Source organism: Eleutherodactylus coqui, chromosome 4, assembly GCF_035609145.1.
Source record: "Eleutherodactylus coqui strain aEleCoq1 chromosome 4, aEleCoq1.hap1, whole genome shotgun sequence".
Lineage (NCBI taxonomy): Eukaryota > Metazoa > Chordata > Amphibia > Anura > Eleutherodactylidae > Eleutherodactylus > Eleutherodactylus coqui.
Genome location: NC_089840.1, coordinates 14430338 through 14455213, shown reverse-complemented (window position 1 = coordinate 14455213; position 24876 = coordinate 14430338). Strand labels below are relative to the sequence as shown.

The 24876-nt window shown below is 45.5% G+C and overlaps 1 protein-coding gene across 1 annotated transcript in view; it reads left to right on the top strand.

Annotated features, from left to right (window-relative positions):
- Nucleotides 1–24876, top strand: part of JAM2 (junctional adhesion molecule 2) — a 76818-nt gene that overhangs the window by 40211 nt on the left and 11731 nt on the right. The window contains exons 2-5 of the mRNA XM_066601509.1: nucleotides 7437–7502; nucleotides 9913–10029; nucleotides 12632–12781; nucleotides 23829–24019. Of these exons, the coding sequence (XP_066457606.1) occupies nucleotides 7437–7502; nucleotides 9913–10029; nucleotides 12632–12781; nucleotides 23829–24019 (524 nt within the window). The remainder of the gene's footprint in view (nucleotides 1–7436; nucleotides 7503–9912; nucleotides 10030–12631; nucleotides 12782–23828; nucleotides 24020–24876) is intronic.

Below are 24876 nucleotides of genomic sequence, written 5' to 3'. Positions count from 1 at the left end.
AAAGTCTGGCGGAATCTACTAACGACTCTGATTGTATAAGGAGCAAAATAAGAGCCCGAGCATTAGCCGGCAGTGTCCCTTAATAGTTTAGGGTCATTGAGTAAGATATTTGCTGTGGCCGGGGGCTGTGTATCCGGCTACTGAACTAACACAAATTGCTCTATTAGAGCATGGATGGCAGACGGATGTTCTCACATGTGAATTTCGGAACATGAAAATGAGTAAGAAAAAGAAAATGTCGAGAAAAACCTCAGTTTACCCCGTAATGCTGTCAGATAACTTATATCTTCATATACACTTAGTTGTGCTTATTTGTTTTTCTACTTCTGCAGCCATGTTTTTTCTTTCCTTACCAGATTCTGCATTGGGAAGTGCCTCCAATTATTAGGCAATTATACAGTATTTGTTTACCTCATGTATGAGACAGAGAGGCAGTACTATCTGTGCCTATTACACATCATTTACTGGTAGAGATAGGGAAGCAGTACTATCTGTGCCTGTTGTACATCATTTACAGGTAGGAGACAAAGGAGGCAGGACTATCTGTGCCTATTACACATCATTTACTGGTAGGAGACAAAGGAGGCAGGACTATCTTTGCTTACTGTACATCATTTACAAGTAGAGACAGGGAGGCAGTGCTATCTGTGCTTACTGTACATCATTTACAAGTAGAGACAAGGAGGTAGTACTATCCGTGCTTACTGTACATCATTTACAAGTAAAAACAGTACTCTCTCTCTCTGTCTTTGTGTCTGTCTGTCTCTTGTCTATCTCTCTCTCTCTCATTGTCTGTCTGTCTCTTTGCCTGTTTCTCTCTCTCTATCTGTTTCTGTCGTTCTATCTCTCTCTGTCTCTCTCTCTTTCTGTCTCAGTATCGCTATCTCTCTCTCGTTCTTTTTCTATCTGTCTCTCGCTCTCTATTGCTCTCTCTTTCTCTATTGCTCTCTCTGTCTCTCTATCGCTTTCTCTGTGTCTCTCTATCGCTCTCTCTCTGTCTTTCTATTGCCCTCTGTCTATCGTTCTTGTTTTGTCTGTCTATCGCTCTCGTTCTGTCTATCGGTCTCGTTCTGACTATCGCTCTCGTTCTGTCTATCGCTCTCGTTCTGTCTATCGCTCTCGTTCTGTCTATCGCTCTCGTTCTGACTATCGCTCTCGTTCTGTCTATCGCTCTTTCTCTCTGTCTTTTTCTCTCTGTCTCTCTATTGCTATACCCCTCTATTTGTCTCTCTATAGCTCTGTCTGTCTATCGCTCTCTACTCTGTCTCTCTGTCTGTTTCTCTCTGTCTCTCTATCATTCTCTCTTTCTATCTGTCTTGGGGTAGGGGGCTGTCTTATCCCCCCCCCCCCCCCAAAAAAAAAATTGTCCTCATGGGATGAGTTATATATGCACCAAGTTTGGCTGAAATTGTTCCAGGCGTTCATGAGTTATGGTGGCACATACACACACACATACATACATAAATCCTATTTTATATATATAGATTTACTGGTAGAGACGGGGAAGCAGTACTATCTCTGCCTACATAATGTACAGCAAGACACATGGAAGCAGTACTATATATGCCCTAATTATGTATAGGGGGAGAGAGGCAGCCAGCACTGTCTGTGTCCGCGTCATTCATCTTGTACACCTTTGTCGAAAAAAGGTCCAAGATTAATGATAGATTTAATGCTTTCGGAAGAGATAGGAGGCAGAACTATCTATGCCAGATTTAACCTATTTAGGACGAAGCACTGTAAGCTCATGGCACTTGGTCCCGGGCTTTAAACCGAGCCATATGTAAAATTACGGCAGGGATTAAAGCCTTCTGCTTCATAGCTGATAAACTTGAGGAGGGAGAAGTGGACTTTAACCCTTTCTGCCTCCTCCTTTCTTCAGTACACAGCGCTCAATGAGTGATATGTACTAAAAGTGAAAGTGTTTCTTCCACTACGCGAGCCTGGGAGTCACATGACCGCTGGGATTTCCTTCTACAGCAGAGCTGCAGGGTCCCAGCAGACCCTGCTCTACCAATGACTAATGTCACTACAGGGGATGTTTTTCCCTGTAACTGGGACTCCTATGGATACGGCTCCTATGGATGCCCCAGCTACAGTGGGAAAGTGTCAAATAAAAATGTCCCCCAGAGGTCTTATATGACATTGTGGGGGACATAGATGGTAAAAAACATAATTACATACATCAGTAAAAAAAATTACAGAATAAAACAACAATACATACATACATTAGAAAGAAAATAACCCAAAGCCGATGCCAACCAAAAACGTCACCGTATGCGGCCTGTCAACCAAAACCATACATAGTATATATCAAAATGTCCAAAACAAAATGAGGAACCCGATCCCATTTTAGGCTGCCCCCTCCCCCGCATCTGCTCGGACGAGTATGCAGTTACTCAAGAAGAGCGATGCTCACTCATCTCTACTAACTTCCAGTCGTTTGAACAGTTTTTTAAAACCATAATCGTTCCACCTAAAAGCTCCTTAAAGGGGTTGTCCCGCGCCGAAACGGGTTTTGTTTTTTTTTTAACCCCCCCCCCCCCCCCCCCCGTTCGGCGCGAGACAACCCCGATGCAGGGGTTAAAAAAACAAACCGGAGAGTGCTTACCTGAATCCCGGCGGTCCGGCGTCTTCATACTCACCTGCTGAAGATGGCCGCCGGGGTCTGCTCCCTCCGTGGACCGCAGCTCTTCTGTGCGGTCCATTGCCGATTCCAGCCTCCTGATTGGCTGGAATCGGCACGTGACGGGGCGGAGCTACACGGAGCCGGCATTCTGCACGAGCGGCCCCATTGAAGACAGCAGAAGACCCGGACTGCGCAAGCGCGGCTAATTTGGCCATCGGAGGCCGAAAATTAGTCGGCACCATGGAGACGAGGACGCCAGCAACGGAGCAGGTAAGTATAAAACTTTTTATAACTTCTGTATGGCTCATAATTAATGCACAATGTACATTACAAAGTGCATTAATATGGCCATACAGAAGTGTATAGACCCACTTGCTGCCTCGGGACAACCCCTTTAAGGATATAAGCCAAACCAAAGACTTCTTACAGAAGGAAAAGAATCCCATCTACAGACAGTTTGTGTCGGGGATAAAGTAGAGGTACTTTTCCATCCCGTATTTGCATACTTTTGCATGGTTTATATAAGGCTCTCATCATCAACTTTGTGCTCTCCTTAACGTTCCCAATACAAGGAGACCAGTCCTATAAATGGAGCATTATAATTGGGGGGCGGCAGCTTGGTTACCCCTGTGGTTGAGGCATGAGGCACGGACTCCCCCATTCCCTTAGTGATTTCATTAATTGCAGTTGAGCTAAAATGTAATGAAACGTGGTTCATTGTGGAGAATGGCTGCAACAGGCGCTGTATATGTCATGCGAGCCCGAGACGTGCAGTTGTCTAGCATGCTGTCTGTTCCAATCTAGTCTGTTCCGCAGATATTAGGGGCAGGGGGAGGGGCGGATAACTGTTTATGTACATCTTTCCCGTATATCCACACTATTCTCCTTTCTTCTTGCAAATTCCATGGCTCAAGGACTAAATTAGAGCCTCTGTAGTAGTAGCCACAATATACTTATAGTCTTGCACCGCAAAGTTCACATTAAAGAATAAATAAGCAACAATGTAACACAATAAACATGTCGTCCGGTTGCAAATTAAGGTTTTAAAATTAGAGCCAAATCAGTTAACGGGGTTTTCCAGGACTAAACTGTTGCTAACCCGTTCTTTGGATAGCTGATCAGTGGGGTTCCACCACTGGGCATCCTCGGCGATCACTTGATTTAAGAGGTCGCGGTGCTCCGGTCAGCCCCACGGCCTCTTCTCAGGCCAGTGACGTCACATTCATTTGTCACACGGCCTGAGAGCCCCTCCGTCCCATTCAAGTGCAATTGGTCATCAATAGTTTAATGTTGCGTTCACACATTGTGGAAATGCTGTGGATTTGTTGCAGAATTTCCATAGTTGATCCACAGCAAAACTGCAGCTTAGAGTTACAGCAGAAAGTCCGCAGTGTTTTTTCGTCTACATGTGAACAGGATTTGCTTTAGTCCCATTCAATGTGATGATAGTCGTTTCCACTGCGGATTTTCAGCAACATTTTAATTGAGGACAAAACGCAGGATTTACGCAACATGTGAATCAAACAGGTATTTACCCTCCTCAGTCCTGGAGATCCGGCGCTGCAACCCAGCGATTCCACTGGTCTCTTTTAACAGCGAAAGTCAGGTGACCATGACCTGCCAATCAGAGGCCGCAGCATCACCGTTCGTAACTCCTTGCATCATGGTGTCCAGGATGTGAGTGCTGATGCCAGGAGAATGGGCAGTGATGCTGCAGCCTTTCATTGGCAGGCAGTAGGCATCTGACACTCGGTGTCAAATTAGTTTTCCGGGACCAAACTATTGATCACCTATCCACTGGATCTGCGAGGGTCTGGTCTGTGGGACAGTTCCACATCAAAATTGCATTTTTTTGCAGATTTTTGTGTGGATTTTCAGGAAAAAATGCCACTAGGGTAGGGAATAGCATAAAAAATTTATTAACCATTAATCACTTTTTCTCTTTGCCTCCAGTCCAACGCCACAAACTCGGCCCTCTCCCCGACACAAGATATCACGTTCATCGCTCATGAGCTGCTGCACACAAATGCCGCCGTAGGAGGTCATGTGATCATGAACAGCGCGCGGCTGCTGAGGTCAGCAATTGTACGTGAGTGATAAATGTGACATCATTGCTTCCCTTATCAGTAAGCAATGGAGGGGACCAAGTCAGCACAGCTGGACCAGAAGCAAGGTGAAGGGGGTTACGGATGGTTATTTCATTTTTTTATGCTTTTATTACCTTGGGGTATTTTTTGCTGGTTGTCAGAAAACGTCTTTTAATAAGAGATTTTGCTGGAGTGAGATGAGCCTAATGTATTATGCATTTGGGGCATCGCGGACAATCTGTGCGTCAAAAAAGGGCAACCTACACTAGCCAGTTTCTAGTGTAGATTATAGTTAAACGTGTCTGGTAGAGGCGCCACACTACCTCCTACTAACCCATAAACCTGTCTGGTAGAGGCGCCACACTACCTCCTACTAACCCCTAAACCTGTCTGGTAGAGGTGCCACACTACCTCCTACTAACCCCTAAAGCTGTCTGGCAGAGGCGCCACACTACCTCCTACTAAGCCCTAAACCTGTCTGGCAGAGGCGCCACACTACCTCCTACTAACCCATAAACCTGTCTGGTAGAGGTGCCACACTACCTCCTACTAACCCATAAACCTGTCTGGTAGAGGCACCACACTACCTCTTACTAACCCATGCCCACTTTGTCATGCTTGAATGCCATAAAAATGAAAAAGTCACTTTTTTGCGCAAAATATTTTTATAGTTGATGTTAGGCCAGGATTAAAAGGCAACACAAAGTCTCCAAAAAATTGTGCAAACTATTTTTTGCGGCCTTCTGACGGTCTACTAGATTGCAGATAGATCTCAAGCAAGTCACTCACAGTCACACGCCATTTAGATTGATGTCTATGGTGGAAAAGTTGTATGCGACTCGCAACCAAACGCCAACCAATCTGGATTTCTGCACTGTTGTGTTAGATCGCAATGTGACAGCATTGACAATCATTAGACGCAACATTGCAGTGCGACACTCCGCTCTTCGTAATCCGCAAAGTCTTAGCCTATTATTTTTACAGCATACTAAGAAAACACAAAGTTTGTCAGCTCACCGGACCTGCAAATTTCTTTCACGCCGAGTCTACGGCAACTTGAGGTAGCTTTAGTAGCAATACGGATATATAAACGTCCGGCACGCTACGTGGATCCGTTCATCTCACATCGTTATACAGCATGTAACTCAATCACCATATAAACTGTCTCACGCGGTTCAGACTGAGAAGTGTTCTTCATACAATGGTATGAGTGGGAGCCGTGTATGTATCCGTATTTTTACAGCATAATTGACACTGGGCAGTGGGGCTGTTTTCAACGGGTGGTGACAACCACAAGTTTAGGATGGATCTTGTGAACCTTCAGTAGATATTCTGAAAGTATGGTGGATTTCATGGACTTATGATGGATCTTATGAAAGTTTGATGGATCTTAGGAACCTATAATGGATCTTATGAAAGTTTGATGGAACCTATAAGGAGTTCATAAACATATGTTGGCGCTAATGAAAATGGTGGATCTTATGGACATTCAGTGGAGGTTTTGAAGCTTTTGTGGATCTCCTTAACTTACACTATTAGAGGCACCAATCTAGTATTGCATTGGACCTCTTTGTCCTTCAGAACTGCAGTAGTTTATTATAGTGGCCATCCATGGGTATCAGAAGATCAAGGTGTGCCAAGAAAACATTCCCTGCACCATTACTCCACCAGCATGTTGGGAGGGCTTCATCGATGATTCATGTTGCCTGTGCCAAATTCTGACTTTTCGGTCAACAGAAATCTGTCTCCATCTGACCAGGAGATGTTTTTCCGCTGCTCAGTGATACAATTTTTGCCCTCTTTTGCCTACTGGAGTCTTGTTTTTCTGTTCCTTTTAGACACAATGTTGCTCGAACTGGCTGTCTAGGCTAAGAATTGTGAGTTGTGTGTTTGGGCACTTGAGAAGCAGCATTGTATTGCGTATTAATGTATGTAGCGTGATAAATCCGGTGAATTTTTTTTTTAACATATTATGGTGGACCTTTCCATGGTGGGTCACATGAAAACCAGTAGGCACATTACCAAACTAGTTAGAGGTCTGTAAAGAAACCAAAATGAAGAGCAACTGAACACTATTGAGGTCGGTTTTTATTCTTTTGCCATATTCATTTCATCGAAATGCTGCTGCGGTTAATGGCGATATAAGTTATTATAAGGTGGACCAGAGAAGATCCAGGCCATAAATGCGGCCAATGTCAAGTAAGATGTAAAGGACACGTTGTGGGGCAGTTCCCAGTTTAGGCAGCTGATGTAATTATTACTGTGGGTGAATGGAATTTCTCTATTAGCACATTTGAGTGTTGACCAACGAAAATAGCCCCACGCGTTGACAGCTTTAATGGCGTCATGTTCTGACAAGAGGCTCTGATGTAGGAGCTATGGCATCAACAGGTTAAATCACTGACATGCCCTTACAATGGGACTTAGTACACCGAGTTCTTGTGGCCTTGAACATTTCAGAAACAGTTAGTTATGTCCTGGACATGGTGGCATTAACAGAGAACAAAATCCATCCGTAAAAGGGTCTAGTGTGCAAATATGTCCTGTGATCGTATGTCTGTATCCCGTAGCATCCATCCTCGCTAACTTGGGAAACCCTGGAGACTCTGGAAACATAGAGCCCCCCCCCCCCCCCTCCCCAATAACACAAGCCGTCAGACAATCGTTTGGTGCTTAGTATGTAATGGATTATTCATCCGTAATTGTCTTATATTTTACAGTTTGGGAAGCGTTTGCCGTTACCGTGGAGTCAAAGAGCTACAATGTGAGACAAAGTGAATTTGGAGGTACTGTAAAACCATTCTGAGCGATTATCCTTGATCACATTGATCGCTGCTTGCATCGTCATTGGCTCAACGTGACCTCACATCTGTCTCTGCTTCCAGGGCGGCTCCAGGTTTACATGGGCACAGTAATTTATAGACCCTGCTTTGCCCCCTTTGTAATTTATTGGTCCCACTGTGCTCTTGTAGTAATTTATAGGCCCCACTGTGTTTCCTTAGCAAGTTATAGGCTACCATGCTACTGTACTAATTTATGCCCCCTCCCCAACCCTGTGCCCCTTTATTAATTTATAGGCCTTGCCTTGCTTTGCCGCCCTAGTAATTTATAGGCTCTTCTGTGCCCCCTTAGTAACTTATACGCCCCGTTGTACTGTAGTAAAGTTTTATAGGCCTGGTGTGCCCCATAGTAATATATAGACCCGCCCTGCCACCATAGTAATTTATAGGCCACACTGTGCCCCTTTAGAAATGTTTAGGCAGTACTGTGCTCCTGTAGTAAATTATAGGTCCTACTGTGCCCCTATAGTAATTTATAAGCCCACTATGCTCCCATAATAATTTATAGGCCCTTCTGTGCTCCCATAGAAATTTATAGGCTGCACTGTGCTCATGTAGCAATTTATTGACCTCTTCGTTCTCCTGTAGTAGCTTATCAATCCTGCTGTAGTAATTTATAGGCCGTGCTGTGCTCCCATAGTGATTTATAGGCCTGGCTGTGATCCCTTAGTAATTTACCAGGTCCGATGTGTACACTTTGTAAGTTATAGGCCCTACTGTGCCCCCTGAGTCACTTATAGGCCCCACTACTGTGCCCTGGCAATAAAATAGAAAAATAAAATCACCCACTGCCATCACTCTCATGTGGTGTCCTCTTCCTTTGCCTTGGCTTCTTTGACCTAGAATCATGCTGAATGATGCAGGAGGTGCAATGACATCATCAAGGCGCCAGGCAGTGGAACAGGAAGTACTTGGCTCCCTTAATGCAGCTGTCATAGTGAATTGTATCTACATCTTAAAGACACAGATACAGTTAATTTCAGAGAACAAGGACAAAATTGAGCCTACCCCTGGGTGCACCTCCAGGCTCAGTGGGCCCTGGCACCTTCCTGGGTTTGCCGGGTACGGACATCGACCCGTGTAAATATTACCTGATACCCGTTTACAAATTCCTTGCTGCTGTATTCTCCATATACTTCAATAGAAATGTGGTTGTGTTTCTGTGCGGCCCTGTTACCGCTGAAGTGGGCAGAAGTTGGTAGACTCGCATTCACCCAATATGTGCAGATCCTATATGGGGGGCTCGGGGCTCACCCTAGCTCAGGGCCCTCCAGAGATTCACCTGTTCAACTGTGGTGACCAGAGAATGCAATGACGTGACCAGAGAATGTCCGTACCACAGGACTCGGTGTCAGGTCCGGGGAATGATTTTACCTCCCTGGACAACCTCTGTAACTATAAAGCAGCATTAACTCGTGTGAAATCATCCTCCCAACCATCCATATGAATATTCCCAAAATGAGCATGTCTGGCATCTTTTCTGGGCATTTCTGGGTGATTTAGTGGAACTTCAAAAATGTTCCATGAACAGGGACACAAATGTTTTAAGATATACTTGAGGCTCCTGTGCAATTATCATGAATTGCCATCACACCCCTACACTGTCCCTTTAAATAGTGGCAAGGGACCCCTCAGGTACAAAAAGGCTAAGTCATGGCTGCAGCTCTTTAACGTACCCCAATACTGGTCCTTTAAAAATCCGGAAAAACATGACTAGCTTATTGAGACGATAACAGCAAGAAAGTTGGGTCACTTTACTGGAGTCCAGACTTATTAATTCATATTTACACTTCAGGGAACCTTCAGCCTATTTTTGTTGTCTCCTTGCAGTACAATTCCTCTATGTCAGCAGTGATATAATGGCAAGGTCAGGCTGCCTTCCGCAGAAGCTCCTCGTTACATATTTCTGCTAGGTAACCCTGGATAGACAGTTCTATACGTCAGGGACCTGGTCACATAAATAGAGCACAAGTTCTGGAGGCATTCTATTGTTACTGTAATTAAACCGTTGTCACTTAAAGGGGTTGTGCCAAGTTTAAAGTTATCTGGATAGGGGATAACTTTCTGATTGGTTGGAATTAAAGCAGTCAGACCCCCACTGCTCAGGAACTGGGGTCCTGAAGGTCCATGCATGAGTGGCGTCGCGATCAAGCATGTGCACCATTGCTTCATGCATTTTAATGGAATTGGTGAAGATGGCTGATAGCTATGTCCGCCAATTCCATTGAAATGAATGCAGCAACAGTGGCCGTGCCGAATTGCCTCTCCATGCATGCGAGGACCTTTGGGACAAGGGACAAGTGTAACATGTGGCACATTTGGCATTTCTAATTGTTGCTTTCTTGATACTTTGCAGGAACAATGCTGGATTGCACATACCAACTAGAAAAACAGCAGCCTGTCCGGTTAGAATGGAAGAAAGTGGATCTTAATGGAGACGTCTCCTTTGTCTTCTATAATAACTCACTGGCAGGTAAAGCAATATCATCTTATACAAACATCTTAAAGGGGTGTTTGCATGACTTACAATTGCTTCACAGCCACTCTGCCCTTGCTGGTTGCTGCTGACCAGGACTTGTGACTGCTGTAGCCAATCACTGGCTATAGAAGGTCAAGTTTTGTTGCAGTTTTGAGTTGTAGTAAAACCTCTTTAAGGAGAATGCGCCATAGCAAACAAACGAACCGGAAGTAGTGAACCCAGATTCTGTTGAGAGCTAATTGGGGGTGCCATGTCTAAGGGATCTTTCCTCATATGTAAAATCTTCCTGCACATTGTAACACAGACACTTTGAACAATACAAAACACGGTAATCTCTCCAACGTATTGGCTATCTGCTCCTTCACCCTTGTTCTCCTGGATCATCTCGGATACACTGGACCAGATAGAACCCCCTGTCATCCTTTCTGTGTCTTCCCATGGACTCACTGTATTACTGACTGATTTGATTTTGGACTAATCCTCAGGGCAACTTCAAGAGCTCCATGGTCTTCACCCTTTAACTCCTCTTTTTAGAGGGATCTGGTCTTCACTGCAAGGAACCTCCAGGGCGTTACCTGAGGACTAGTTTTAGTACATTGATGGCTGACCCAGGCAGGTCAAAGGCAGTGGAATGAGGCACCAGAGGAGCAGGCTAGGATGGAGTGAAATACTAGACTAATGTCAGGACAGTTGGAGCTTCAACAATATAGTAAACAGACAGGAGGTCAGGGCAGGTGGAGTTTGAACAATATAGTAAACAGACAGGAGGTCAGGGCAGGTGGAGTTTGAACTATACAGTAAGCAGACAGGAGATCAGGGCAGGTGGAGTTCAGGCAAGTCAGTAGACAGGTTTAGGTCGGGACAGGCAGAGTACTGAAAGGTGGATATTTAGGTAGAGGGTCAACATCGGGAAGCAAGTAGAATACATAAACATCTTTACTGGAACACTAGGAACCTATTGCTCAGGCATCCTTCAGTGGGGAAGATGTGTTAAATAACACAGGAAAAGCTGGCAGAGGCTAAGGATGAGAAAGCTGGGTGTGCACACTGGCCCTTAAAGAGGTAGGCCAAGCGCATGCCTATGGAGAGAGACAGCAGCTGAAGGAATGTCTGCTACACAGAAGATGGAAAGCCAGAGAAAGGCATTTTTTTTAAAGCAGCACGTAATTAGGTATTACTGAGTTCGTAATGATCCAAATAATGAAAATATTTAGTTATTTATCGCACATGATAAACGTTGTAAAAAGAATTATAAAAACCAGAATTGCTATTTTTCTTTTGTCCGCCTCTAGAGATGAGCGAGTATACTCGCTAAGGCAAACTACTTGAGCGAGTAGTGCCTTATGTGAGTACCTGCCCGCTCGTCTCAAAAGACTCCGGTGCCGGCGGGGAGAGCGGTGAGTTGCGGGAGTGAGCAGGGGGAGAGAGTGAGAGAGAGATCTCCCCCCGGTTCCTCCCCGCTCTCCCCTGCTGCTCCCCGCCCCCCGCCGGCACCCGAATCTTAAGGCTGGGTTCACACGGGGTGTATTCCCGTCGGAAATCCCGCGGTTTGACCGCAGCTGAAACCGCAAGATTTCCGACGGGAGAACCGCTGCGGAAAAACCCGCGGTGGCTTTGAAGCGGCCCGGCCGCTCGCTTTTCCGCCGCGGCCGGCGCTGCCATACAGGAGAGCACGGCCGCGGCGGAAAGAAAAGATAAACAAACATGCAGCATATTCTGAAACCGCGCCGCGGTTTCAGCCAGACTTACCGCAGCGGATTGGCCGTCCCGTCTGGACGAGATTTCTGAGAAATCTCGTCCACATGGCTGGCTAATCCTGAGATTAGCGGCTGCGGGCGGATTTGCCGCGGCGAAATTCCACGTGGAATTTCCACGGCAAATCCGCCCTGTGAGAACCCAGCCTTAGAGACGAGCGGGCAGGTACTCGCATAAGGCACTACCCGCTTGAGTAGTTTGCCTTAGCGAGTACGCTCGCTCGTCTCTGTTCGCCTCCCAAAAACATAATTAAAAGCAATCCAAAAGTCAAATGTACCTCCAAAGGGCACCATTAAAAATGACAACTCTCCCCACAAAAAACAAGACGTCACAGAGCTCCGTCACCGGGAAACTAAAAATACCGTGCATCTAAGAATGCGTCGATGCAGATTAAATTATTTTTCTTTAAAAATGTGGGGAGTTTTTCTGCTAAAATAGTAAAAAAAATTTTACAAATCTGTATGAACTTGGTGTCGCAGTAGCCATCCTGATCAAGATAAGAAAGTTATCAAGTCATTTTTACCGAATGGTGAACTCCGTGAGAACAAAACCCCCAAAATCTCCCCCCAAAAATGTAATTAAAATTCTACAATACATTTTTTGTACCCCCGAGGGGTGTCATTAAAATGTTCCACACGTTTGACAAATAAAAGCCCTCATCTGGCTTAACGAGTTATGGCTCTTTCAATGTAACTATGATAATTGCTTGGTTCTTAAGGCACAAGACAGGCCGGTGACTAAGGGGTTAATGTGGGCCCCTTCTCATCGCCTGAATGTCCTCGTACAAAGAGCTGCACTTCAATGTTGTAAATGTTCCAATGGTTTTATCTTGTGCCAACAGCTGATCTACAGAAGCGAGCGGAGATGATCGAATCCAGTATCTTGTTCAGGAACCTCACCAGAGGGGATTCAGGACAATATCGCTGCGAGGTGACGGCGCCTCAAGACAGGAAGAACTTCCAGGAAATCATCATCAATTTAGCTGTATTAGGTGAGTGCAATCCGTAGTCTATAGTGCCGCCTTTAGGACGTTCTCCACCTAAAGGGATTTATAGGTAATAGTGGATCCAGACAAATCTCTCTGCCTTCAGGTTAGTAGTAATTCTGCCTCAAGGTAAGTATACAAGACAGACTGGCTGACAACTGCAAGTGCCGCCTGAGCAACCAGAAGGGAACTATAAGTTCCTTAGGACCATACCCAAACAGGAACACCATCTGTAGCAGCAAGGTCTACAAGAAGTAATGGGCCACACTTCAGAAATGCCCCTGCAACCAGCATTGACCATAAATATACTATCCTACCAAAAGTACTTGGACCCCTGAGCAAGAATCTGCATTAGTATTTATTACATATGTTAATACTTAGTGGGGCTCCTTTGGCCCTAATGACATCAGATAATCTCCATGGCATACTTTCTACTAACATCTGATACACTTCAGCTGCTATTTCCCTCCATTCATCCTGCAAATATCTGGCAAGTTCTCTCAAAGAAGATGGACGCTGTTCATACTTCCTGACCCAACGTTTCAGTTCATCCCTAAGAGGATTCAGGTCGGGACTCTGTACAACCAGTCCAATAATGGAACATCCACATCCTCAAACTAACGTATAACAGCATTGGATTTGTGACAAGGTGCGTTGTCTTGCTGGAAGTATGGCCGACCATTCCCAGGGTATTGCCACCTTGTCAGCAGTACATTATTGTCTGGAATGTCAACACCTCCGTGTTTGTGGTTTTTGTCACTCCAACCAAGGCTAAGATCATGCCACGGATCGTAACGAAACCTCTGCCACACTTAACTGTTGGCACAACGCACTCCATAGAATGTTCTTCCATTGTCCACTGTCCAATAGCGACACCCATGCACCTTTATGCATGTATAGGCTGATGCATCTTCTTTAAGAGAACTTGCCAGACGTTTGCAGGATGATTGGAGGGAAATAGCAGCTGTTAGTAGAAAGTATTCCACAGAGAGTATCTAATGTCATTAGGCCAAAGGAGTCCCACTAGGTACTAATATACTGCTTTTGATTCTTGCTCAGGTGTCGGGTTACTTTTGGTAGGTTAGTGTATATGAGGCCAGCATTCTATGTCTGAGCCCCCAGTCTGCTGCAGAGCTCCAGCTGGTGCGTGTTGTGACTGCAGTAACCTTAGTCTTCTCTGCCCAACATTCCACAGAACAGAAGGGTAGAGCCATGGTAACCCACAATGCCACTTGTAAAATCACTCCTACCAAGGCGTATTCAATAAAGAGCAGCCAGGGCATCATCACTATTTATAGTCGTGCCAAACTATGCCCCCTAGTGGCCAGTTCCTTCATTAATAATACTAGGAAGACGATTATTAATAAACAAATCTTTAAATAGTCCTAATTATCCTCCTAGTCAAAATACAACTTTAGAGTTTTCTACTTAAAAGGAACTTGTAACTGATGGACCCCCGAGAAGGTAAAACTAATCCGGGTCTCATCCCCACTGACATACCGAAGGGGAGATTTGAAAAAGCTGACTGTCCTCAGATAACTCTGACGTTCCTGTAAGGAAAAGCATGGCCAAAATCCTTACAGCAGCTGCAGAAGAGGACTGCAAGTTACTGCTGTATGAACTAGTGTATCATGGGGTGCACTTACTTATTTTACCTACAGTTTAGCTCTTCTCTTGTGATGGTAATAATGATCCTTTGCCATGTCTAATTTCGGTTGTCACCCAGATTTCTTTCACTCTGGAACATCAAATCCGCCTAGTTACATTGTGATGCGTCTTGGGCACCTGTATAAAAGTGGTTTCCAGGATTAAAAAAAAAAAAAAGAGAATAGCGCCACTCCTGTCGATGGCTGTGTCTGGTACTGCACCTCAGTCTTGTTCACTTGAATAGAAATGAGCAGGAAATACCAGACAATGGACAAAAATGGTGCAGCTTTAAGGGTAAAAAATAGCTTTTTCTTCTGATTCCAGTGAACCTGTGTTAAAGATGTTCTTCAGGACTGAGGCAGTGATGACTAATCCTCAGGATCGGTCATCAGTAGTAGTATTGAGCGAAACGAAGTACACTCATTGTAAAACAAAATTCGAGCAGAACCTAGAAGGTTCCATTCTGTAGCAGCCTAGTTTTGTCATTCACAACACAACTGCAAACGGAGGTGACGATGGGTAGGTGTCAAAGGCAGAACACGCAATGTCCTTCAGCCAAGCGCCTGGAAATGGCGCCATCTTTCTCTGGATGGCGGATAACGAAACAGTTGGAGCTGCTGGTGCTTGTTGGACAATCAGACGATCCTCTCTACTGGTGGTCTGTCAGGGGTCCTGAGCCCGTTCACCTTGTGTGCCCTCACGCATCCACTGGTCCCAAACCCCCTAACAGTCTGGTCAGACGTTCTTCTGTACTGGTGGTCTGTCAGGGCGTCCTGAGCCTGGTCACCTTGTGTGTCCCCATCCACTGGTCCTTCACCTCCTAACAGTTTGGTCAGATGCTCCTCTCTACTGGTGGTCTGGAGGGGGTCCTGAGCTCGGTCACCTTTTGTCCCCTCACAAAACCACTGGTCCCAACAGCCCCTAACAGTCTGGTCAGAACAGCCCGGTGGGGGACAATTCATCGATACAACCATCCACCTTCTCGCATCCCCATAATGCGCCCCCTCTCAGACTCTGGTAATGGGGTGAAATCTCTTCTCTGCGTCGTAGAGGCGTCTAGTGGTCAACGAGCTCCACACAAGCGGAAGAAGAGATCACATACACACAAGTATGTATGTCACAGTTGAGAGCCTTTTTTAGATCTAGGGTGGAACCACTTTTAGGGCCTCTGGTGACAAGACTGTTCAACTAATCACCACAACTCTCATCATTTACAGATCTGCCTGAGATGGAACTGCAAGACCAGTTTTGCAGCAAGACAACACCTCGCTCTAGATGCTTGATTTTTTTTGGCGAAGAATGTAGTAAAACCCTATTTTGGGTCAAACTTTGCTAAAAGTTCGGTTTGGCAAGAACCTGAACCTTGGACGGTTTGTCTTGGCCAAACTCACTAAAACGGCTTTTTCTCTTCCTTCTTTGGATTTTCATGGCTCTTTGAGCTTGTTATACACCATTTTTAGAGGTACTGGTAAAATTTGGTCTTGGTTCAAACTAATTTGGATCAAACCAAACCTTTTGCCCAAATTCATTGAACCAGCCAGACGGAACTTTTGAAAAATTTGCTCATCAGAGTGTTGGAGGTCCACTGATCGGAACCCCCACAAACCAACTGTTCATAGAGGCTGTGGTGCTTGAGCAGATGCCAGCCTCTAAAATAAAGGGATAGGGATTAGCTTTTAATTGAACGTAGATCACGTTGATTTAGGTCCAGATGGCGCGTTTTGGAGTATTTACTCTATTTTCCAGCCAAATGACAAATAAGCCTCGGCTACATCTGCGTATTGTCCGGGTCCGGCATGCAGACGTCTTCAGTAGAAGGACTGGTGTGCAGAGCCTTTCGCCATTAAAGCTGTTGTGTCTCTTGTATTTTTTGGACTGAGTACATTTGCGCGGCTCCGGCTTTAGCGCTGAAATGTTTTAAAGCTTTTTCTTGTCTTCGGATACGTGAAATCTAATCTGGTTTTATTCCTCGCTGACGACGTTCCCGTTTGTTTCTTATCCAGGAAAATAGTTTTTTCTTCCTTCTTTCTTGTTAATCTCCTTTTAACATTCTGGAGACGTAAACAGAGTCGTTCCCGCAAACGGTCTCCTACAGTTGTCTCCAGCTGTGGTGCAGCAATAACACCCATCGTGTACTGCAAGGCATGCTGGGAAATGTGGCATTACAGAAGCTTAAAGGGAATCCGTCGCTAACTTCATGCCCCTAGAAGTCCAGACAGACGCCCACATTACAGGGATAGATGTTACATTCTGATACAATGTAGCGTTTCAGAAAAAAATCATGCATTAACCCCTTCAGGTTCAGTACTTAAATGGATTGTACCAGAATTACAGGATAGGGGACAACCTGCTGGTTGGTGGGGATCTTGCTGCAGGACCCCCCACCGATCCTGAGAACGAGCTGCCGTGTCCCCCTGCGTTCATTTCAATGAGGCTGATGGAAATCCCCGAGCAGGGGCCATTTAACTCTCTCCAGTAGTCCCATTGAGTATGAATGGAATAGCAGCACTCCATTCCATCTCATTGTGGGGGGTGCAGTAAGATCACAGGAAGAGGGATATAGGACCCCTATACTTGGGATTGGTGGGGATCTCGGCAGTGAGACCCCAACTGAATCAGTAACTTATCCCCTATCCGCAGATATCTATATTTTTTTCCCCTCATTTTAATGTCCCTTCAGGATATGTTGTGGAATATATGTTCTTGCGTAATATTCAGCACCTGAACTGCTAACGTGCGGATAATTCGGCCTTTGTGAAAGCATCCTTAGGAAACTTGAACCTGCAATCTTACGATTGCTGAGATAATACACTGCAGCACTTCCGTACTGCAGTGTATTATTGCTATTCATTTACACTGGAAGCCAGAGCAGACCCGGAGGTCACTGTTAAGGCCTCTGGTTGCCATGGTAACCCATTGGCTGATTTAGACGCAACGATTTTCGCTCAAAAATCGCTCAAAGCCATCTTTTGAGCGACAATTGTTGTGTCTAACCGCACACACATTGGGCAGTTTTCCTTAAGACATCTTTTGCATCTTTTGAGCGATAATCGCTGTGTCTAAACCAGGCTTAAGCTACATAAACCACCAGAGACTTTCAGTTTCAGCCTATATTGGATAGCCCAGAGCTGTATTCTGTAGGGTTCATAGCTTAAACATTCTAGCACCTCCTGCTGGTTCAGTGTCTGCGCGTAGATTGCGCTGGCAATTTCTATTCTGAGAAGTCTAGGGTTTAGACTAGGCATGAAAGTAGCTCAGCTTAGACTCACATTTGCTTTGGATGCACTATTCGGAGCCTTGTGTGCCGATCCATCCTCAATTCACAGAGAAATAGTGCAGCATGCTGTGCAATGTCACATGGAACAATGCTGCAGAGCAGCACTGAAGCCAGATGGGCTCCATTATTGTTAACAGGGTTTATTTAGTGATGTTCAGGTCCGGGACTTGTCAGATTCAGTACTACCAATTTTTGTATTGCAATATATGTACACAGTGACTCCGCCAGCAGAATAGTGAGCGCAGCTCTGGAGTATAATACAGGATAAGTAATGTATGTACGCAGTGACTCCACCAGCAGAATAGTGAGTGCAGCTCTGGAGTATAATACAGGATGTAACTCAGGATCAGTACAGGATAAGTAATGTATGTACACAGTGACTCCACCATCAGAATAGTGAGTGCAGCTCTGGAGTATAATACAGGATAAGTACCGTAATGTATGTACACAGTGACTCCATCAGCAGAATATTGAGAGCAGCTCTGAAGTATAATACAGGATGTAAATGAGGATCAGTACAGGATAAGTAATGTATGTACGCAGTGACTCCGTCAGCAAAATAGTGAGTGCAGCTCTGGAGTATAATGCAGGATGAGTAATGTATGTACACAGTGACTTCACTGCAGAATACTGAGTGCAGCACTGGAGTATAATACAGGATGTAACTCAGGATCAGTTTAGGATAAGTAATGTATGTACACAGTGACTCCACCAGCAGAATAGTGAGTGCAGCTCTGAAGTATAATACAGGATGTAACTCAGGATCTGTAATGTATGTACACAGTGACTTCACCAGCAGAATAGTGAGTGCAGCTCTGGAGTATAATACAGGATGTAACTCAGGATCAGTACAGGATAAGTATCATATGTACACAGTGACTCCACCAGCAGAATAGTGAGTGCAGCTCTGAAGTACAATACAGGATGTAACTCAGGATCAGTACAGGATAAGTAATGTATGTACACAGTGACTCCACCAGCAGAATAGTGAGTGCAGCTCTGAAGTACAATACAGGATGTAACTCAGGATCAGTACAGGATAAGTAACGTATGTACACAGTGACTCCACCAGCAGAATAGTGAGTGCAGCTCTGAAGTACAATACAGGATGTAACTCAGGATGAGTACAGGATAAGTAATGTATGTACACAGTGACTCCACCAGCAGAATAGTGAGTGCAGCTCTGAAGTATAATACAGGATAATACAGGATAAGTAATGTATGTACACAGTGACTCCACCAGCAGAATAGTGAGTGCAGCTCTGGAGTATAATACAGGATGTAACTCAGGACCAGTTTAGGACAAGTAATATAATGAATTCACAAAGTCACTTAAGTAATATAGATTATTCTGTCGGTGAACAATATATGGTGTCGAAAGGTGGACATTAAATGAGCTCGGACACCAAGATGGTTCATAGTAACTGAATGACAATGCTAAATTCAATTACGGTTGTCAACCTACAATCTGCTTCTTGTACATCGACCCTTCCAAAAAACACATCACGCTGAAGAGCACTTACATAATGGAAATGCTGGCAGATCGTGCAAAAAGGAAGTCACCCGTCTTCTATCTTCCTTCCTTGGAAGGGGAAACATACGATGAATTTTATAAAAACAGGCTAAAACGTATGAAGATGTAAAGTGCGTCCGTCCCCTCGCCTCCGCAGGAGCCGCAATATTCATGAGGCTCCACAGATGAACACTGCATCGTTACAGCCGAAGTAGACGGCAGCGGGGTATATAGCCGAGAAGTTTTCCCACAGAGTTCCCCTTTAAAATGTGTTACATAACCAGCAGTTCCCTAAAATGAATATAATTAGGATTAACCCCTTAATGACGCGGCCCTTTTATTTATTTTTCCCATCATTTTTGGTTAATATTCCCCACTTTCAAAAAATGCCAACTCTTTTATTTTCCCACCAGCGCAGCTACATGAGGGCTTGTTTTTGCGGGACGAGTTGTATTGCTCAATGATAATCACGGCCGCATGATTTCAATGGTTTGGTTTTCATTAGCGGTACTCTCGCCCATTAATAGTATGGGCGGGACCCATCTTCCCGCAGTTTTTTCAAACTCGTGCTCTATACCACAGAGTTTGAATGGCTGGGAAAAAAATCCTAAAACCCCGGTTGATGCGCAACTATGCTCCATAGTGGCGAGGGTAGTTGCGCATGCTCCCATGTGTTTTTGCCCTACAAGTGGTAAACCCGGGCCACTGCACTATCTGCCTCCGGCACTGTCCGCATGGACGGTTGTAAGCAGAATACGTTGCAGTTGTCGCCTGTCACAAAGGGCTTGGCACCGCGCTCGCACAGTATAAGACCGGCGGCTGCATGTGACGCCTGCAGAAGGGACTGTAATCAACTTTTACACTGCATCGCTCATTAGATCATGGGGTTTACATGAGAATGGCGCCATGCGAACGCATGCGGTGAAAGTACAATTGTTGTAGGGTCCAACGATCCCCCGGCTGTTCCTTCAGAAAACACTTTATCGTATGGATACATATGTGTCCAGTGGAATCGATCCCCAAGACCGAACCCCCAACGAAAGGCAACATAGTCTCTTCTATAATCCACACCAAGACATTCCTTGCTTACCTGAAGCGGATTGGTTACACTTCACTGCGGTATTACAGAGGCGCAGTAAGGCCGGCTTCACACGACCGGGTCGGACCTCGCAGCAGGCGGCAACCCTGATTATTCTGTAAAGCTCGCTGTCGGTTATGCGCGGTGCAGTTTCCCGCAGTGTTGCTTACTGATGACGCAGGTACCTGCAGCTCACACGCAGTGTTAGTTACGTACGGGCTGCGGTCAGACGGCCTCTATTGACTTCAATGGAGGCCGTCCGCGCGGAGTCCACAGCATGCTGCGATTTTTCCTCCGTTCGCAGAATACACAATTCGTATCCGCGAGTGTGAACGAAAAAACAGTTTACATGCCTATCAATGCCTGCAACTAGGAACCCGTTGTGTGAAGCTGGCCTAACTCTTTAACCCTACAATTGCCGTCTCATCTCCTGCCCTGACATAGGCCTACAGCACCCACCATCTTACCTGCATTAACTTTTTCTTATCCAAATCCCAGCTAAGACCCAATCTGTGATAAATCGCTGATAGAATCTTTCATGCAGAACTCAAAATTATCGTTGGTGCGCCGCTGCATCGTTCAGCTTAACCTCTTACATCCTGCAGGTCCAGGATTTGTATTGAGCAGGATCAGGGGTCGATCCCGCTCCATTGAATGCAGGTGCCAGCTATTTCTGACAGCCGACACCCGCTGCAACAGCTCCAATAAGCCGCGCCACTTATCGGAGCTGTTAACCCTTTAAATGTCGCCGTCAGTTCGGATGGCGCCATTTAAATGCCCCGACCGATGTTCAGGTTTTCCGCACTGCCCCCTGCGATGAGATCGCGGGTTGTCATGCGATTGCCATGGCATCCTGGGGCATTCTGAAAGGCCCAGGGCTACCACTGCAGATTACCTATCAAGCCATGCTATGGCATGACATCATATTGCAGGAGCGATCAAAGCATCGGAAGTTGTTGTCTGCTCTGCGGGCTAAAAAAAATATATAAAAATTGGTTTTAAAAAGTTTTATTAATTATTAAAAAAAATAAAAGAAATAAAAAGTAAAAAAAAAAGCCTTTTGCCATATTAATAGTAAAAGAATCTAAATAATAAAACAAAAATACATATTGGGTATTGCTGCGTCCGTAAATGTCCGATCTATCAAACTAATGCACCATTTACACCGCACGGTGAACGCCATCAGAAAAAAAAAAAAACAGCGCCAGAATTGTCCTTTTTTTGGTCACTCTGTCTCCAATAAAAAATGTAATGAGAGCAATCAAAAAGTGTGAATTATTCCTTCATGGTACCGATTAAAACTACAGAACGTCCCCCAAAAAATGAGGCCTCGCACAACTATGTCGACGGAAGAATAAAAATGTTACGCTTGTCAGAAGATGGCGGCAGAAAATAATTGTAAAAAGTTAAATGTCTTTGGGAAAAAAAAAGTATACGGCTGGGTTCACACGGGGCGTATTCCCGTCGGAAATCCCGCAGTTTGGCCGCAGCCAAAACCGCGAGATTTTCGGCGGGAGAACCGCCGTGGAAAAATCCATGGCGGCTTTGAAGCGGCCCGGCCGCTCGTTCTTCTACTGCGGCCAGCGCTCCCATAGAGGAGAGCGCAGCCGCGGCGGAAAGGAAAAAAAAAGGACATGCTGCATCTTCTGAAGCCGCGGCTGCGGTCGCCACAGCCGCGGTTTCAGCCTGACTTACCGCAGCGGATTGGCCGTCCCGTGTGGACAAGATTTCTGAGAAATCTCGTTCACATGGCTGCCTAATCCCGAGATTAGCGGCCGCAGGTGGATTTGCCGCGACGAAATTCCGTGCGGAATTTCCGCAGCAAATCCGCCCTGTGTGAATGCAGCCTACAAGTTTGGTATCGTAGTAATCGTACTGACCCGTAGAATAAAGTTATCAGGTCATTTTTGTTGCAGTTTGTATGCTGTAGAAAAAAGACGCACCCAAAGATGGCGGAATTTAGTTTTTTTTCCATTTCACTCCACTTAGTATTTTTTTTCATGTTTTTCAGTACATTATATGGAACCACTGAGCAATACAACTCAGCCCGCAAAAAAAGCCCTCAGACGGCTACATCGATGGTTAAATAAGAGAATTAGGATAAAAGGGGGGAAGAAAAAACAAAAATGGGAAAAAAAGGGCCGTGTCCTTAAAGGAGATGTCCCGCGCCGAAACGGGTTTTTTTTTTTTTAAACCCCCCCCCCGTTCGGCGCGAGACAACCCCGATGCAGGGGTTAAAAAAACCACCCGCACAGCGCTTACCTGAATCCCGGCGGTCCGGTGACTTCAATACTTACCGCTGAAGATGGCCGCCGGGATCCTCCGTCTTCGTGGACCGCAGCTCTTCTGTGCGGTCCACTGCCGATTCCAGCCTCCTGATTGGCTGGAATCGGCACGTGACGGGGCGGAGCTACACGGAGCCGCTCTCTGGCACGAGCGGCTCCATAGAAGACTGCTGAAGACCCGGACTGCGCAAGCGCGGCTAATTTGGCCATCGGAGGCCAAAAATTAGTCGGCTCCATGGGAACGAGGACGCTAGCAACGGAGCAGGTAAGTAAAAAACTTTTTATAACTTCTGTATGGCTCATAATTAATGCACAATGTACATTACAAAGTGCATTATTATGGCCATGCAGAAGTGTATAGACCCACTTGCTGCCTCGGGACAACCCCTTTAAGGGGTTAAACAGGCAGTTGTTCATCTATAAGCAACTGCCTGTTTACTGTGCATGGAGGCGGGTAGCCGGAGCGATCTTCAGCCCGCTCCGCCTTCATTCACTGGCTGATGATCGCTCCTATGACAATAACTGGGGGGTCTTGGGACACATTTTGTTTTTGGCCCAGGAGCCTCACCTCATAGTCTTCTGCAGCCTCTAACCGTTGATGTAGTAAAGTCAGTCCTGCAGATTTTTCTGTACGCGGGGCGCCATATTTGTACTTTCGTTTATTGTTTTCCCGCTGAGGGTTTACAGACGTGAAGCTCGGTCGTAACTTTGATTTTGTCTATATCCAGCCTAAAATAAATATTTCTGCTGCCAGCTGCTTGTTCATGAGCTGGAGAGGAAACCATCCTCCAAAAATACAAGGGGGGGTGCGGATGCCTTTTTGAAAATCTAAACATGCCAGGCTGATGAATGCGCGGCCATGTTCCATCAGGAGCCGCAGGGACATCACACGGCCGCCTTCATTCATCTTCTAGCTCTTTTATAAATGTTATTTTCAGATGAACAAATATTTTCTTTTGAAGGCGCATCCCGGGCGAAAGAGACAGCGAGGATCAAGGGAAATGGCTTCAGTAATGGGCGTTGGCATGCAGCTTTGTCGCTCGCCCTGTAGGCCTGTAGATACTCCTATAGTCTTCATTTCAGTTTCTTTCTGCTTTTTTAGACCAGTTCTGAGTTACAACCGGCATTTATTCTATGGCGAGTCCTTCTTAGCTCTAAGCTCACATCGGCCGGTATCTCCTGCTGGTTCAGTGTCTGCACAGAGATTTGTATTCCACACTATGATGTAACGTCAGTATGTTCTTTATACGCAGTGGCCCCCAGCGTCCCGGTGTGCGACATACCTAGCACCGCCATGAGCGGCAGTGTGGTGGAGCTCAAATGTCGAGAGAAGGAAGGAAATCCAGCGTCGGAGTACAAGTGGTATAAGAATGGCCTCGCCCTGGAACTAAGCGCCATGTCAACCAATGCGACCTATAAGGTGGATAAAAAAGCAGGCACACTGGTAAGTAATCCTTTATCCTTCATATATACGTATGTGTGGTGCGCCTGTAGTCTCATCAGACAGTTTGCTGTCCGATCTCCGTGGACCCTGCACGTTGCATGTTCTAATTAAAGGAACAGAACATGCGACAGTCTTTTTCACACGAACCGTTGGTCCATATGAAACATTGTTTGTGTGAACAGACCGTTAGGCCATAATAGGGCCGTGTGATGTCCATCTCTTGTACCTTCACATTGTATTGGCGGCCATGCTGCAGGAATAAAAGGGAAACTGTCAGCAAGAAGGCTCCTTTTTGATTTATTACGTTTCTAAAAGGCCCTTAAAAGACAATAATGTTGACCAACTTCTCTAAATGACCGCAAAAGTGCTGATCAGATGGTGAGGGGAGAGTTTGACACAAATCCCCCTACATAGTGTCACTTACTCAGCTGTTAGAACCCTCCATAATAAGATGACCCTTTTGAAAATGCAATCAAGGCAGCGATCCGCTGATTGTGGTGGGCTCAGCTCAAAACTTCCTGGCAAAAAAGGTGATTTTCACCGGTGTGGCCGGTTCTGGCTAGTATGACATGTGGCCATTCAGATATAATGCATGCAGAATCGGGAAAAGTTCTTACTGAGAGGTTCCATAATCTGTCTCATAGAGGGGTCCTAAGCAGGAGAAGCCTTAATTCAAGGGTAGGGCTCTTTTGTAACTCGGGGCTAGGGCTATTTTATACTTCAGGGGTGGGACTTTTTAATTCATGGGTGGGTCTCTTTTATTATTCAGGGGTGGAGCTCTTTTATAATTCAGGGGTGGAGCTCTTTTATAATTCAGGGGTGGAGCTCTTTTATAATTCTGGGGTGGGTCTCTTTTA